The sequence below is a fragment of the Myxocyprinus asiaticus genome, chromosome 48 (assembly GCF_019703515.2).
Source record: "Myxocyprinus asiaticus isolate MX2 ecotype Aquarium Trade chromosome 48, UBuf_Myxa_2, whole genome shotgun sequence".
In the NCBI taxonomy this organism is placed as follows: Eukaryota; Metazoa; Chordata; class Actinopteri; order Cypriniformes; family Catostomidae; genus Myxocyprinus; species Myxocyprinus asiaticus.
In genome coordinates, this window is record NC_059391.1 from 2,243,729 (window position 1) to 2,260,474 (window position 16,746).

General features: G+C 43.0%; 1 protein-coding gene across 1 annotated transcript in view; it reads left to right on the plus strand.

Annotated features, from left to right (window-relative positions):
• Positions 1-16,746, plus strand: part of ano5a (anoctamin 5a) — a 98,176-nt gene that overhangs the window by 69,011 nt on the left and 12,419 nt on the right. The window contains exons 16-19 of the mRNA XM_051692039.1: positions 689-819; positions 5,225-5,430; positions 5,546-5,748; positions 5,837-5,942. Of these exons, the coding sequence (XP_051547999.1) occupies positions 689-819; positions 5,225-5,430; positions 5,546-5,748; positions 5,837-5,942 (646 nt within the window). The remainder of the gene's footprint in view (positions 1-688; positions 820-5,224; positions 5,431-5,545; positions 5,749-5,836; positions 5,943-16,746) is intronic.

The following is a 16,746-nucleotide window of genomic DNA, read 5'->3' on the forward strand; positions in this document are numbered from 1 at the left end:
CTGGGGATTCAATTATATCAGACCGCTCATCCGGGTATGCTCTTATTGCACTGCCATCTCTACAAGTAAGCTAATAAAATCATTTGAACTCAAATCAGTGTTTCATGTCTATTTGTATTTATTTGGCAAGTAATAAACTGGATAATGAGGAGTCAGACGTTCATTTTCGCAAAGGAAACACCAAGAGAATTCTGGAGGAGGAATTCAGTTTCCAGAGACTCCGCAATTTGTTCCTTCTCACATAATAACATAAAAACTCAAATATTTTACGTCCATTTATTTACTGTATTTATATGGTAGCTTTGTAATAAGGATCATGTGCAGTCAGCCTTTTATTATTGCAAAATAAACCCCGGCTGGGTGATGAGGACCGACTGACTTGTAGCATCTCATAACGTAATAACAAAGCATAATGTAATAACTGCACGTAATGTAAAAAGTAAAATGTAATAAATGTTCATAATGTAATAATTTCCTCAAAACGAAAAAATAAAATGTAAGTACATATTGTAATAACCTTTTTCACATTATGTAATAGATTATTTAATGAGAAATGGATTACATAATGAACTCACTGTAGCTTTATCATGATGTAAAGTACATAATGTATTAGTGAAATGTAATTTTTATAATATAAAATTTTGTCAACATAATAATGTGATAGATTATTATGTTTATGTGTATTTAGCTGGTTGTGTAACTGGTGGGTGAGCCGGAATGCTCGGAATCATCCGGAGAGTCTGTACAGCCGCTGGGAGCAGGATCACGACCTGCAGGATTTCAGTCAGCTTGGCCTCTTCTACGAGTATCTGGAGATGGGTGTGTCATACGGTCATAGAACATCAGTGTTGGGGAATAATTAACTAAAATTAGCAATGATATTGTTTTAATTAACCCAAAATATTCAAATTCCATGAAATCGTTCCAAATCCAAATGTCTTTCTTTCTCCTTTGGAAAAGTCTGGGTCTGTCATACACCAAAATAACAAAAATTGCATCATAAAAATCGTCATGGTTACTGGTGTAACCTCCGTTCCCTGATGGAGGGAACGAGACATTGGTGTCAATGTGTGACACTAGGGGTCACTCTTGGGAGCCCGAGACACCTCTGGTCTTTGATAAAAGGCCAATGAAAATTGGCAAGTGGTATTTGCATGCCACTCCCCAGGACATACGGGTATAAAAGGAGCTGGTATGCAACCACTCATTCAGGTTTTACGCTGAGGAGCCGAAATAAGGTCCGGCCATTTCAGCGGGTAGTTCAGCGTTGTTGCAGGAGGGACCAACGTCTCGTTCCCTCCATCAGGGAACGGAGGTTACACCAGTAACCATGACGTTCCCTATCTGTCACTCACTCGACGTTGGTGTCGATGTAGTGACACTATACAAAACGCCACAAGGCTGAACGGTGTTACGTGAACTGGCGGTGTGTGGTGGGCAGACTTGCTGTGTGCCTCATAGCCAGCACACCAGGTCGACACGTAACCTCCCCTGACACAGTTATGAGTGTCGAACGGCCCTTTTTGGGGACAAGTCGACTACCCAAAGATAGAGACAGGCTTAACCCAGTTGTGGCCTCTTTTCCCCTTCTCTTTTTCCACTCCCTAAAAAGAAGGGGGATTATCCGACTGGGCCGCCAGGTCTAGTCGGGGGGTGTCCCTCCCAAGGGGAAGACACCACGGAGACCACACCTCGCCCAAAGAGAAGGGGGATATTTAAGTGGAAAAATATGTCACATGGTCTTTCCAGCAATGTGGAGAGCCTTCAAGGTAGATCCTGCCCAATGGGGGAGGTGTTACTACAAACATGGAGACTGGGGCAGAGGGGCTCTGCCCAAGGAAGACACAGTTTGCCAGCAGGGAAACAAACTAGCGGAAGATATAGATTGCATGGGGTTAGCCTTGCAGGGAACCACCACATGCGGAGCACCTACCCCAGAACAGAGCTTTTAGTTAGCACGTGTACTGGGCCGGCAGCGAGTCTCTCCAAAAACTCGACTGCCACAGGGCTCGGAGGAAGTCAACCAGGGAACAAAGTTTGTGAACACTACTGGGAATTAATGGTGCACGTCTTCAGCTCCAAGGGAGGTGGAAGGCACTGTGTGCAAGCGATACACCCGGCCAGCTATCCTGGGCTTATCCGCTTGTGTTGCGTGCCACTACCTGGGACGAAACCGGTTCCACCCGGAGGTTATAGAACCTTGCTCAGATGTTGGGTGTTGCCCAGCCCGCTGCTCTGCAAATGTCTGTTAGAGAGGCACCCCTGGCCAGGGCCCAGAGAGCCGTTACACCCCTGGTAGAATGGGTTGGTAGCCCTACCGGGGGCAGCATGTCCTAGGCGACATATGCCATAGTTATGGCATCAATGAGCCAGTGGGCGATCCTCTGCTTGGAGACAGCGCTTCCTTTCCGCTGTGCACCAAAGCAGACAAAGAGCTGCTCAGAGATTCTAAAGCTCTGCGTGCGATCAAAATAGATGCGTAAAGCGCGCACCGGACACAGCGACGACAGGGCTGGGTCTGCCTCCTCCTGGAGCAGCGCTTGCAGGTTCACTGCCTGGTCCCTAAAGGGGTGGTGGGAACCTTGGGAACATAGCCTGGTCAGGGTCTCAGGATCACGTGAGAGTAACCTGGACTGGACTCCCGGCACGTTTCACTGACAGAGAATGCTTGCAGGTCACCTACCCTCTTGATGGAAGTGAGCGCAGTCAGGAGGGCAGTCTTCAGGGAGAGTGCCTTAAGCTCGGCTGACTGCAAAGTCTCAAAGGGGGCTCTCTGTAGACCCTGAAGAACTACAGAGGTCCGATGAGGGAACAAGGTGCGGTCTGGAGGGATTCAGCCTCCTGGTGCCTCTTAGGAACCTGATGATCAGGTCGGGCTTCCCTAAGGACTGTCGACTGCGTTGTGGTGTGCTGCTATGGCGGCAACGTACACCTTCAAGGTGGAAGGGGACAGCTTCCCTTCCAACCTCTCTTGCAGGAAAGCACTGATCCGACTGCGCATCTCTGGGGGTCAGACCGCGCTGTGACCTCCGTCGCTCGGAGAGTGAGGCCGGTCGCCGAGCGCAGTTCCTGCATCAATCCCGGGGTGGAACTACCGTCGTGCAATTCCTTTAGCGCCTTGGCGGACTTGCAGGAGAGCCATGGCGTGCAGGGCGGAGGCGGCTTGTCCAGCAGCACTGTAGGCCTTAGCCGTCAGAGACGACGTAAACCTACAGGCCTTGGACGGGGGCTTTGGGCACCCGCGGCAGGTGGCGGTGCTCTGCGGGCATAGGTGCACCGCAAGCGCCTTTATCCACCGGGGGATTGCCGAATAGCCCTTGGCTGCCCCACCATCGAGGGTAGTGAGGGCGGGGAAGCTGAAAAGATCGGGACCAGGCAGTAAAAAGTGCCTCCCGCGACCTTGTCAGCTCTTCATGCACTTCCGGGAAGAAAGGAACGGAGGCTGCCTGGGAAAGCATGTCGTCATCTCCACGTCAGCCTGTGACTGGGCAATCGACCCCGAAGGGAGGAGCCCAGCTGAGGCTTCCGACTGGACGAGCCTGCTCTCCGATGCTACGCTCGAGAGCTCATCACTTTCGCGGGCTCTGAATAAGAGGTCGAACTCGCCGTGAGACGAGCCGGCGGACTCACCCGGAAGCCCGATCGGGGCAGACGAGTGTGCTGGGGAATGGGAGGTCCGCGGGGGGATACCCGGTGGAGGCGGTCCCATTGGGGTCCCCAAATCGCCCCCAGTGCTAGCTGCGCTGGCCTCATACCCGTGGGTAAAAGGACCGAGGCGGGAGCCTCTGGGGTGGCTCGCTTCCTTACGAAGGCAAGCCGCGACCGCAACGTTGCCATGGACATATTCTCGCAATGAGAACATGACCATCCACGAACGCTGTCTCCGCGTGAGCAGTGCCCAGACACGAAAGACAGTGATCGTGACCGCTAGAAGGCGAGAGATAACGAGCGCAACCAGGAATAACACACAATCGGAAAAGCATCTTTAAAAAGACGCATCTTTAAAAAGACGTTCCGTGTGTGCGCTCTTTTAGAGAAATATATACTCTTTTAGAGGGGAAAAATGCTCTTTCAGAAAATATACTCTCTAGTTTTTCTGCCGAAGCGCCCAGGGGCATTCTCTGCAGTGCACCAGTGCAGAGGGGGGAGAAGCCGCTGAAATGCGGCGTCAGATCCAGCAGAGGTGAATGAACAGTAATATTCAGCTCAATGAGCATGACCGTTCGGCTCCGAAGAGAAAATCTGAATGAGTGGTTGCATACCAGCTCCTTTTATACCCGTATGTCCGGGGGAGTGGCATGCAAATACCACTGGCCAATTTTCATTGGCCTTTTATCAAAGACCAGAGGTGTCTCGGGCTCCCAAGAGTGACCCCTAGTGTCACTACATCGACACCAACGTCGAGTGAGTGACAGATAGGGAAGGGAACTTTTACATTATGGAGAAGAAAGAAAGTCATACATATTTGGAACGGTATGAGGGTTGAGTAAATGATGACAGAATTTTAATTTTTTTTTGGTTAACTATTTCTGAAACAGTAGTGTGACAGTAGTTTTTTTTTTTTTTTTTTCAGAAAATAGCTGCAACAAATAAATCACAACAAAACCAGTTTACCAATTCATTTGAGTCATCACTCAATAGTCTTCTCAGCACAGCATTTTATGCATTTTCTGTATTGAAATAAATATGTAGAAATAAACACTGCTCATGATCGATTTATTTATTTGTTTTATTTAGTTCAGTCATGACAACTCTGAATAAATGTAAGGTGTTATAATAGATATGACATATCCCTTTGAAGCAGATCTAGACATGTGAAAACTCTTGTAGCTTGCTGCAGATAAACCGGCTTACTTGCAAACAAGTGAGGCAATTTAAATTTAAACAAAGTATACGCAATTTATTATAAATTATATGATCTGGTAGTTTTATAAAAAATAAAAAAAAATGTGCCCTTATATTTGTAGCTTGTAGTGTAGCTAACCACTTTTTCAAAAGGGTAGCATTACTTTAGTTGAACTACTTTAAATTATGAGTAGCTTCCCCAACACAGAATTGCACACTCACCAGCAACATCTATGAACAAGTTTTCAGCCTGTAATACCACAATCTTACAGACAGAGGGCACCATAGTCTATCTTTGAATGGACAAGAGCATCATCTCTCTCTCTCTCTCTCTCTCTCTTTCTCTCTCTCTCTCTCTCTCTCTATCTCACTTTTGTAGTGGTTCAGTTTGGTTTCATCACGCTGTTCGTGGCCTCTTTTCCTCTGGCTCCTCTACTGGCTCTGATCAATAACATTGTTGAAGTTCGAGTGGACGCCTGGAAGTTGACAACTCAGTTCCGCCGGCCAGTGGCATCTAAAGCTCACAGCATCGGTGCATGGGAAGAGATCCTAAACATGATCGCTGTTCTCTCAGTGGTCACCAATGTGAGTCATTATATTATAAACTTTTCCGTAAAAAAATAAGTTGGATATCCTGATTTTGTTATGAATTTGCAAAATGTCTTGCTCAAATATACTGCATGACATTGATGTCTTTCAGGCTTTCATAGTGTCATTTACATCAGACATGATCCCTCGGCTGGTGTATCTGTACGCGTATCACCCTGGTACAGAGATCACTATGGAAGGATACATCAACAACAGCCTGTCTGTCTTCAACATCTCTGAGATCCCGCCAGAAAACTGTCCGGAGGATGACGAGAACCCGGACTGGTTCAACAGCACCACAATGACCACCTGCAGGTCTGTGCAGTTATGTGCTGTTATGTGCATTTGTACCTATAGTTACAGCTTCATAGTAATAAAGATGACTGTTGTGTGGATACTGTAGGTACCGTGATTACCGCTACCCTTCTGGACATGAGAAACAGTACAGCCATACAATGCAGTTCTGGCATATTCTCGCAGCCAAAATGGCATTTATCATCATCATGGAGGTATGAGCTCTTCTTGTCTCCTAAAGAATAGCAAATCCATCTATGTAATATTGAAATATGTTAACTGCAATTCTATAAGATTAGGTATCTATTTCTTAAGGCCTGTTTGCACCATGAGCAAAAAACTGCATAAATTGCAGAGGAAACACATAAGTAAAATAAAGACTACGCACATGGAGCATCTAATATACAGGTGCATCTCAATAAATTAGAATGTCATGGAAAAGTTCATTTATTTCAGTAATTCAACTCAAATTGTGAAACTCGTGTATTAAATAAATTCAATGCACACAGACTGAAGTAGTTTAAGTCTTTGGTTCTTTTAATTGTGATGATTTTGGCTCACATTTAACAAAAACCCACCAATTCACTATCTCAAAAAATTAGAATATGGTGACATGCCAATCAGCTAATCAACTCAAAACACCTGCAAAGGTTTCCTGAGCCTTCAAAATGGTCTCTCAGTTTGGTTCACTAGGCTACACAATCATGGGGAAGACTGCTGATCTGACAGTTGTCCAGAAGACAATCATTGACACCCTTCACAAGGAGGGTAAGCCACAAACATTCATTGCCAAAGAAGCTGGCTGTTCACAGAGTGCTGTATCCAAGCATGTTAACAGAAAGTTGAGTGGAAGGAAAAAGTGTGGAAGAAAAAGATGCACAACCAACCGAGAGAACCGCAGCCTTATGATTGTCAAGCAAAATCGATTCAAGAATTTGGGTGAACTTTACGAGAAATGGACTGAGGCTGGGGTCAAGGCATTAAGAGCCACCACACACAGACATGTCAAGGAATTTGGCTACAGTTGTTGTATTCCTCTTGTCAAGCCACCCCTGAACCACAGACAATGTCAGAGGCGTCTTACCTGGGCTAAGGAGAAGAACAACTGGACTGTTGCCCAGTGTTCCAAAGTCCTCTTTTCAGATGAGAGCAAGTTTTGTATTTCATTTGGAAACCAAGGTCCTAGAGTCTGGAGGAAGGGTGGAGAAGCTCATAGCCCAAGTTGCTTGAAGTCCAGTGTTAAGTTTCCACAGTCTGTGATGATTTGGGGTGCAATGTCATCTGCTGGTGTTGGTCCATTGTGTTTTTTGAAAACCAAAGTCACTGCACCCGTTTACCAAGAAATTTTGGAGCACTTCAGGCTTCCTTCTGCTGACCAGCTTTTTAAAGATGCTGATTTCATTTTCCAGCAGGATTTGGCATCTGCCCACATTGCCAAAAGCACCAAAAGTTGGTTAAATGACCATGGTGTTGGTGTGCTTGACTGGCCAGCAAACTCACCAGACCTGAACCCCATAGAGAATCTATGGGGTATTGTCAAGAGGAAAATGAGAAACAAGAGACCAAAAAATGCAGATGAGCTGAAGGCCACTGTCAAAGAAACCTGGGCTTCCATACCACCTCAGCAGTGCCACAAACTGATCACCTCCATGCCACGCCGAATTGAGGCAGTAATTAAAGCAAAAGGAGCCCCTACCAAGTATTGAGTACATATACAGTAAATGAACATACTTTCCAGAAGGCCAACAATTCACTAAAAATGTTTTTTTTATTGGTCTTATGATGTATTCAAATTTTTTGAGATAGTGAATTGGTGGGTTTTTGTTAAATGTGAGCCAAGATCATCACAATTAAAAGAACCAAAGACTTAAACTACTTCAGTCTGTGTGCATTGAATTTATTTAATACGCGAGTTTCACAATTTGAGTTGAATTACTGAAATAAATGAACTTTTCCATGACATTCTAATTTATTGAGATGCACCTGTATATAGTGTGGTGGGGTGAGTAAGAGGGTTGGTATGGGTGTGGTGTCAGGCGTTGGAGAGGAATTTATTAAACCCTTGTGTATTGTTCATTTTTGAGTCACATTCTTTTTGTTCGCGGGTCAAATTATTATTATGTTATTTAGGCCTTTTTACCTCTAAATTTCTAGATTTCACCATCCATTTTCATATTAAATAAGCACAATTTATGTTTTCAATTCACCTGCCACACCGAAGTGTAAACTTCATCACAATGTATAAGGTAAACTGTCTCAGACTCTGCTTTAATCTGTGTGTGTCTGCGTGTGCGCGTGTGTGAGTGTGTGAGAGAGAGATGGAGAGAGAGAGAGTGCACTCATAAAAGATGCCATTTTTATTTAAGAAACAAAATGGATTGGGGAGTCGTGTGGTGCCATGTGAGGTTCGGATGTGTGAATGGCGAGCTCTGCACACTTTGCTAGTTTTTAATACTTTTTGTGTCATAAACTGGTGAGATTCGATACACCCTGTTCCATAACTGTTCTAGGAAGACAATATGTCAAAGAATTCACAATCCTCGGGCTCTGGAGACATTAAAAGACACTTACATACTCAAGCTGAAGCCCCTGAGCAGCAGGCCGATAGCCCGGGACTCAATTTCGCCAGTGAGGGGAAAGAGATTCAGCGTCAACTGTTGAACATGTCGGCAATGCTGACAAAGGTCGTTGCTGACTTTGAAGATCTTGCTGTAATATGTCAATCGATCATTGCCATGGAGACGAAATTCACTTAGTTGGTTACAAGAGTAGTGGATGTTGAGAAACGGATTGATTTTCTGGAGTCACTGGAGAGGGAATTAGCTGCTAACCCGCTAGCAACCATGATAGACTTGGAGCGCGTCTGGGAAAAGTTGGAAGACCTTGAGAATCGTAACCAGCGAAACAACGTCCGAATTGTTGGAATTCCTGAGGACGAAGAAGGCTGAGATATGGTGAAATTCCTAGAGGGGCTCTTCCCGAAAAGATAAAACTGTAATATCTATAATGTCTTAAAGTCATCATTGTGTAGTTTGATAAAATACGTTGATATTATTCAATATTGTGAATTGTGTTTAAAAATAAGTAATTCAATAATAATTGCATTTATAACCCCAGTGAGCAAGCCGAAGGTGACTGTGGCAAGGAACACAAAACTACATAAGATGTTGGTTAATGGAGAAAAATAACCTTGGGAGAAACCAAACTCACTGTAGGGGCCAGTTCCCCTCTGGCTAACATCTTGAATATAATGCAAATATTACTTATGTATAGTGCAAGTATAGTGTGAACTGTAAGACCAATGACTAATGTCTTTGAAGTCCATCCTGGATTAACTGCAGCAGTTCACATAGATGCAATTGTTGGCTGATGAAGGGTTTTGTTGGCAATTAATTGATAGTCTATGTATTCCATTTCAAGAGTGTAGTCCATCATTAGACCGAGGTGATGCAGGCAGAGATCAGTTAGGTGCATCGCAGTTCAAACTGGCCGGTAATTTTGGTGAGGTCTATCCTAAGTCCAAGGTTCAGGCAATGGCATATGAAGTATCCCATGTCTTATGGTTGGAGTTGGCATCAGTTCATCCTCTGAAGTCCATCGTAATAGACTGAAGGGATGTTTGGCTGGCACCGGCTGCTATTAGTCATCATCACACAGCGACACGTAGCAGTGGAGTCCAACACGAAGCAGGAATGGAGCTGGATCCAGCCGGTTCTGGTGACCTCAGGATAGGAGTCCCGAGGTTGAGACAGGGAAACAAATAAACTAATATTAGCATAGATGCCATTCAATTTATTGCAGAGTTTTATATATCATGATCACTGTTTCTGGTTTCGGCAGAGCTAACTAAAGCAGCCTAATTGTGAGTTGAAGGACAAATTAGGTGTATGCCTGGCTAAATAGATGAGTCTTTAGTCTAGACTTAAACTGAGTGAGTGTGTCTGCATCTCGAACAGTGTTAAGGAGACTATTCCATAGTTTAGGAGCCAAATATGAAAAAGATCTACCTCCTTTTGTGGATTTTGATATTCTAGGAACTATTAACAGGCCAGAATTTTGTGATCGTAATGAACGTGATGGAATATAGCGTGGTAGAAGGTCACTTAAGTGCTGCAGAGCTAGACCATTCAAAGCTTTGTACGTAGTTAACAGAATTTTAAAATTTATACAAATTTAAACTGGTAGCCAATGTAACGATGATAAAATGGGGCTAATATGATCATATTTCTTGGTTCTCGTCAGCACTCTGGCTGCTACATTTTGAACCAATTGAAGTTTATTTATTGATCTTGCTGGACATCCTCCCAGTAATGCATTACAATAATCTAATCTTGAGGTCATGAACGCATGAATTAGTTTTTCGGCATCAGCAACAGAGAGCATGTGTTGTAATTTAGAATATCATTGTGTGATACTCTCGATGCAGCCGAGTGGGCCTTACTGAACATTCACTTGACCATCCAAGGAAACTGAGCGCCTTTTTTGTATCTTTTTGTGCTGGTTCCACTAGCGGCTGGAGCTTGTATTGTGGAGGAACACTCCTTTGGGACAGTTATGTGGATTAATCTACATGTTCTTTGTGTTTATTCCATCTATTGGCTGGAGTTTGTTTTATAGATTATTTTCTGTTGTGTAATTCTGTCTCACAAAATTTGTATAGAAGCACCGGACTTGAGCAATCCGATGGCAAAGTTGTCGCGGGGGTTCTCGTAGGCGTACATGGACTGTTTGAGTTTAGAGGGATGGACGCTGGTTGGCACTGTCGTGCGCGGGGTTAACGCGGTTTTTTTTTCTTTTTTCTGGGGGATGTTCGGGGGTTGATTGGTGCACCAGTGTTGGAATGTGGTCTTAATAATTTTATTTTTGACACACAATCTATTTTTTCTAATATGTCAAAATGTCAAATGTTAATATGAGTGGATTGTCTCTCTCACATGGAATGTGAATTGGATGGGGCACCCCATAAAAAGAAGGAAGGTTATTTATTTTTTAAATGTAAGAAATATGATATAGTGTTTCTTCAAGAAACGCATCTTTCCCCACAGGAAGCTGAAAAATTTGGGAAGATATGGGGTGGACATGTTTTCTTTAGTGCTGGCTCAAGTAAGACAGGGGAGTCATTACATTGATAAATAAGCATCTACAATTAAAATGTTTCAAACAGATTAAAGATAAATTAGGAAGAGTCATTATTGTTTTAGCAGAAATTAATGGGCAAAAGTTGATTTTGGCTAATATTTATGCACCTAACGCTGATGATCAGGGCTTTTTCGTTGATCTTGAAGGGACGTTGCAAGTCGCGGGCACCCCTCATGATATAATATTGGGAGGACACTTTAATCTATTGATGGACTCAGTCCTTGATCATAGTGAAGTAAAAGTGTGTAAGCCCCCTAGAGCAACAGTGACGCTTCACAGGATGTGTAAAAATCTTGGTCTTACAGATATTCGGAGACTTTTGAACCCATCTGGTAGGGACTATAAATTCTTTGCATCAGTCCATAAGATCTATTCTAGAATAGATTTTTGTTTTTTATATACCAAATCCCTCATTTTATCTGTTGTTGATTGCTCAATTGGAAACATCTTAGTCTCAGATCACGCCCTGGTGAGTTTTGAGGTGCTGCCACATATGGAGAAAAAGAAATCATATAGTTGGCACTTTAATGTATCCCTTTTGCAAAATCCTGAATTTCAACGAATGTTAAAGGCCGAAATCAATGTTTATATGGTGACCAACTGGTCCTCAGTATCCTCTGTGGGTGTGGCTTGGGAGGCACTTAAGGCGGTTCTTTGGGGTTGGATCATACAGTATGCCTCATTCATCAAAAAATCTAAAGCACGAGAACTCGTGGAGTTGGAAGGGAATATTAAAAGTGCAGAGGCAGAGCTGAAGTGCCGAATGTCGTCTGATGGCCTCAGAGAATTGACCCGATTGAAATACGGATATAACACTATTTTGTCACGGAAGGTGGAGTTTTGGCAAGATAGTCATACTTTGAGTCAGGGGACAAAGTAGGAAAACTTCTGTCTAGATATATAAAGCAGAGAGAGTCTTTTTCTACCATTCCCTCAGTGAAATCTGCTGGTGGTGACATTTTTACCTTGGCCATTGATATTAATAATGCTTTTAAAGAATTCTATCTTGATCTCTATAGTTCCACGTCTTCGTCTACTGATGAAGATATTAGAAACTTTGTGGAACCATTAGAACTCCCTAAACTGACAACTGAGCAAAAACAATTTCTTGATTCTGAGATAACATTGGAGGAGTTTGGCAAGGTAATTAAGGCCTTGCCTACAGGCAAGGCTCCGGAGCCAGACGGCTTTGCCGCAGAATTTTTTAGATCTTATGCTACAGAATTGGCTCCACTTTTGCTAGAAGTTTATACGGAATCATTAAAGAATGGAATGCCTCCGCCAATCATGACACAAGCCACAAGATCAGCCTGATTCTTAAAAAGGACAAAGATCCAAGCGAGTGTAAGAGTTACCATCCAATTTCCCTGATCCAGCTAGATGTAAAAATATTGTCAAAAATTCTGGCTAACCGATTAAGTAAAGTTATGAGGGTTTATTTTAGGTAGAGTTTATTCGGGGCCGCAGCTCTTCTGATAACATTAGGTGTTTCATCTATATCTTGTGGTCGGCTGCCATCTCACTTGATGCCGAAAAGGTGTTTGCTATGGTAGAATGGGATTATCTTTTTATTATTTTGGAAATATATGGGTTCGGGAATACTTTTATTGGATGGATTAAGTTACTTTATAGACACCCGGTAGCGGCGGTACAAACAAATGGATTAATTTCAGATTATTTTACTCTGGATAGGGGCACCCGGCAGGGTTGCCCACTTTCCCCATTATTGTTCTGTCTTGCCCTGGAACCATTAGCAGCTGCGATAAGAAGGGAAGATTGATTTTCCAGGGGTGGTGGCTTTACGCAGATATTTTATTATTCGTCTCCAACCCCATTATATCTATGCCTTGCCTCCACAGAATTATTAATTCCTTTTCTAAATTCTCAGGATACAGAGTCAATTGGTCTAAATCTGAAGCTTTGGCTCTGACAGCATACTGTCCAGTAACGGCTTTCCAGCCGGGTGCCTTCCAGTGGCCCAAACAGGGCATTATGTATTTGGGCATTTTATTGCCAGAACATTTGTCTGATTTAGTTAGTTAATTTTGATCCCTTAATAAAAAGGTTTTCGAGCGATGTGGGCAGGTGGGCTTTATTACATTTATCTGTGATTGGGAAGGTTAATGTTATTAAAATGCATTGTATTCCAAAATGTAACTACCTGCTACAATCTCTCCCTGTAGATGTCCCCCTCTCTTATTTTAAGCAATTTCATAGCATAGCAAAGTCCTTCATTTGGAATGGTAAGTGTCCTAGATTACATTTTAATAAGTTACATAGGCAGATTGACAAAGGTGGGCTAGGCCTACCCATGATTTTGTTTTATTATTATGCATTCGGTCTCAGACATTTGGCTCATTGGTCACTTCCACCTGAGAGAGCCCCTCTCTGGTCTTGTATTGAACAGGAAGTTCTTGCCCCTATTTCGCCATTGCAAAGCCTTTCTATCAAACTAATCGGAGAAGTTAAGTTACACCCTGTTATCTCGCATTTGCACTCGGTATGGACAAAGGTGTCCAGAGTGTCTAATTTGGACATTTATTTAAATGTTGCCTCAAGCATATGGCTGAACCCTAAATTATGTATTAATAAGTCCCCTTCCTGCTGGTCAGAGTGGTTTGTAAAGGGGGTTACTACACTCGGTGACTGATGAGAGCGGAGCATTAAGATCTTTTGAAAATTTGGTTCAACATTTTGGGATTCCCAGATCTCAAGGTATTTACAGCTGCGCCACCTGCTCTGTATTGTTTTTGGGAGTAGCATACACCCTCCTAAAGCAGCAGATAGCCTGGAAGAGGTGATTACTGCATTTGGAAAAGGTCATGAGGCATCAGTGTATTACTGTCTGCTAATTCAGAGTCTGGGGGATGGAGCTTTAACTTCTATCAAAAGATTATGGGAGAAAGATTTAAACTTGGTATTGGAGGAAGGAGTGTGGACTAGGATTAAAAAAAATGTCAAGTCTGTATCTAGAGATGCAAGGGTTCACCTTATGCAGTTCAAGATTTTACATAGATTCTATTGGACCCCCTCTAGATTGTATAGGCTTGGTTTTAAAGACACACCTACCTGCTGGCGATGCCAATCAGAAGATGGAGACACAACCCATGTTTTTTAGGGGTGTGTTAAGATCCAAGAATTTTGGTTGAAGGTTCAGAGTTTTATGTGTCAGTTTGGGCACTCAAATTTCATTTTGCCGCAAGCTCTGTATATTAGGCAATGGGGCGGTCATCAATATAGGGAATAAACATAAAAAACAAATTGGGTCCTAACCAGTATTATGATTGCCAGACCAGTGATTTTAAGGGGTTGGAAGTCGGCTGGAGCGCCCCAATTTCAGGAGTGGTGCTCGGAGATGGGGAGGGTGGCAACTTTCAAAGAAGGGCCACACAGAAGACTGGGGAATTTGGATTTGTTTGTTGGGAAATGGGGCAGATATTTGGTGTTCTTGGAGGGTTCTCAGGGTGGAGCAATGGAGAGAGAGGGGTAGTTGTTAATGTGTGTGATTTATTATATTTTCTTTGTTTTTGTTTTTGTTTCTTTTTTCTTTTGTGTGTATGTGCTCATGTGTGACCACAGGGGTGTTTGTTGAGGGTCGGGGTGGGAGCGGGAATGGGGATGGGGAGGGGTGGTAGTGGGAGTTAAATGTTGATTCTGTGTATTTATGTTTTGCTTTTCTCTGTTTGATGTAGGAATCAATAAAAATGTTAATCATAAAAAAAGAAACAAAATGGATTTGGGTCAAAATTGACCTGAACAATACAAGAGGGTTAAAATAATTAACACAGAAAAGGTGTCCAAAGTTGTCTAAAACAAAGGGGAATCTGGCGTCCTCGTGGCGCGCTGGGGTTATGTGAAGGATGGGTGGTGATGACATGGTAAAATCCAGGTATAATGGGTGCAGTCCGGTGACAACGACATGCGTCTGCCCCTTGGTCCGTGGTCCGTCAGCCATGACGCATGCGCCAGTTCCCCTACCCGCGGGGGTCCTGGGTGCTGGACCGGCTCGTGCCGGACCCTCACCGCTCTGTTCCTGGACCTGTGAGGACACCAGCATGAAGAGACCAATCTCCCGAGAAAAGGCAGACTCAATTTTTAAAAAGGTTGGGGCATTGCTGACGTCAGGGAAGGAGGTAGTCACGTCACATATCCGTTGTAAATCAGAAAAGTTATAAATCCTAAATATTTAAATGTAACTCTGAATATTTAGTTAAAAGTGTGAATGTATAAATGTAAATCCTAAACATACTGTATAGTTGTAAATCCTATTATATAGTTATAAATATAAATCCTATTATATAGTTATATGAATATGTAATTGTTATTCTGAATATGTAGTTATAAATTTGAGTAATAAAATTGTAAAGCGGAATATATAGTCAATAAATCCTGAATATATATATATATATATATATATACACAGTTGTGCTCAAAAGTTTGTATACCCTTGGAGAATTGGTATTATATGTACATTTTTAAAGAAAACATGAGTGAGCAGGCAAAACACATTTATTTTATTTCTTATGGGATTCATATTCAACTGTAGGTTATAACAGAATGGCACAATCATAAAACAAAACATGGCAACAAAGAACAAAATGAAATGACCCCTGTTCAAAAATCTGCATACCCTTAGTTCTTAATACTGTGTATTGCCCCCTTTAGCATCAATGACAGTGTGCAGTCTTTTGTAATAGTTGTCTATGAGGCCTCAAATTCTTGTAGGTGGTATAGCTTCCCATTCATCTTGGCAAAATGCCTCCAGGTCATGCAAAGTCTTTGGTCATCTTGCATGAACCGCATGTTTGAGATCTCCCCAGAGTGGCTCGATGATGTTAAGGTCAGGAGACTGTGATGGCCACTCCAGAACCTTCACCTTTTTCTGCTGAAACCACTGGAGGGTCAACTTGGCCTTGTGCTTAGGGTCATTGTCGTGCTGGAAAGTCCAAGAGCATACCATGCGCAGCTTTCGTGCAGAAGAATGCAAATTGTCTGCCAGTATGTTCTGATAACATGCTGCATTCATCTTGCCATCAATTTTCACAAGATTCCCCATGCCTTTAGAGCTCACACACCCCCAAAACATCAGTGAGCCACCACCATGCTTCACAGTGGGGATGGTATTCTTTTCACTATAGGCCTTGTTGACCCCTCTCCAAACATAGCGCTTATGGTTGTGACCATAAAGCTCTATTTTGGTCTCGTCACTCCAAATTACAGTGTGCCAGAAGCTGTGAGGTGTGTCAAGGTGTTGTCGGGCATATTGTAACCGGGCTTTTTTGTGGCACTGGTGCAGTAAAGGCTTCTCTCTGGCAGCTCGACCATGCAGCTCATTTTTGTTCAAGTATCGTCGTATTGTGCTCCTTGAAACAACTACACCATCTTTTTCCAGAGCAGCCTGTATTTCTCCTGAGGTTACCTGTGGGTTTTTCTTTGTATCCCGAACAATTCTTCTGGCAGTTGTGGCTGAAATCTTTCTTGGTCTACCTGACCTTGGCTTGGTATCAAGAGATCCCCGAATTTTCCACTTCTTAATAAGTGATTGAACAGTACTGACTGGCATTTTCAAGGCTTTGGATATCTTTTTATATCCTTTTCCATCTTTATAAAGTTCCATTACCTTGTTACGCAGGTCTTTTGACAGTTCTTTTCTGCTCCCCATGGCTCAGTATCTAGCCTGCTCAGTGCATCCACGTGAAAGCTAACAAACTCATTGACTATTTATACACAGACACTAATTGCAATTTTAAAAGCCACAGGTGTGGGAAATTAACCTTTAATTGCCATTTAAACCTGTGTGTGTCACCTTGTGTGTCTGTAACAAGGCCAAACATTCAAGGGCATGTACAATTTTGATCAGGGCCATTTGGGTGATTTCTG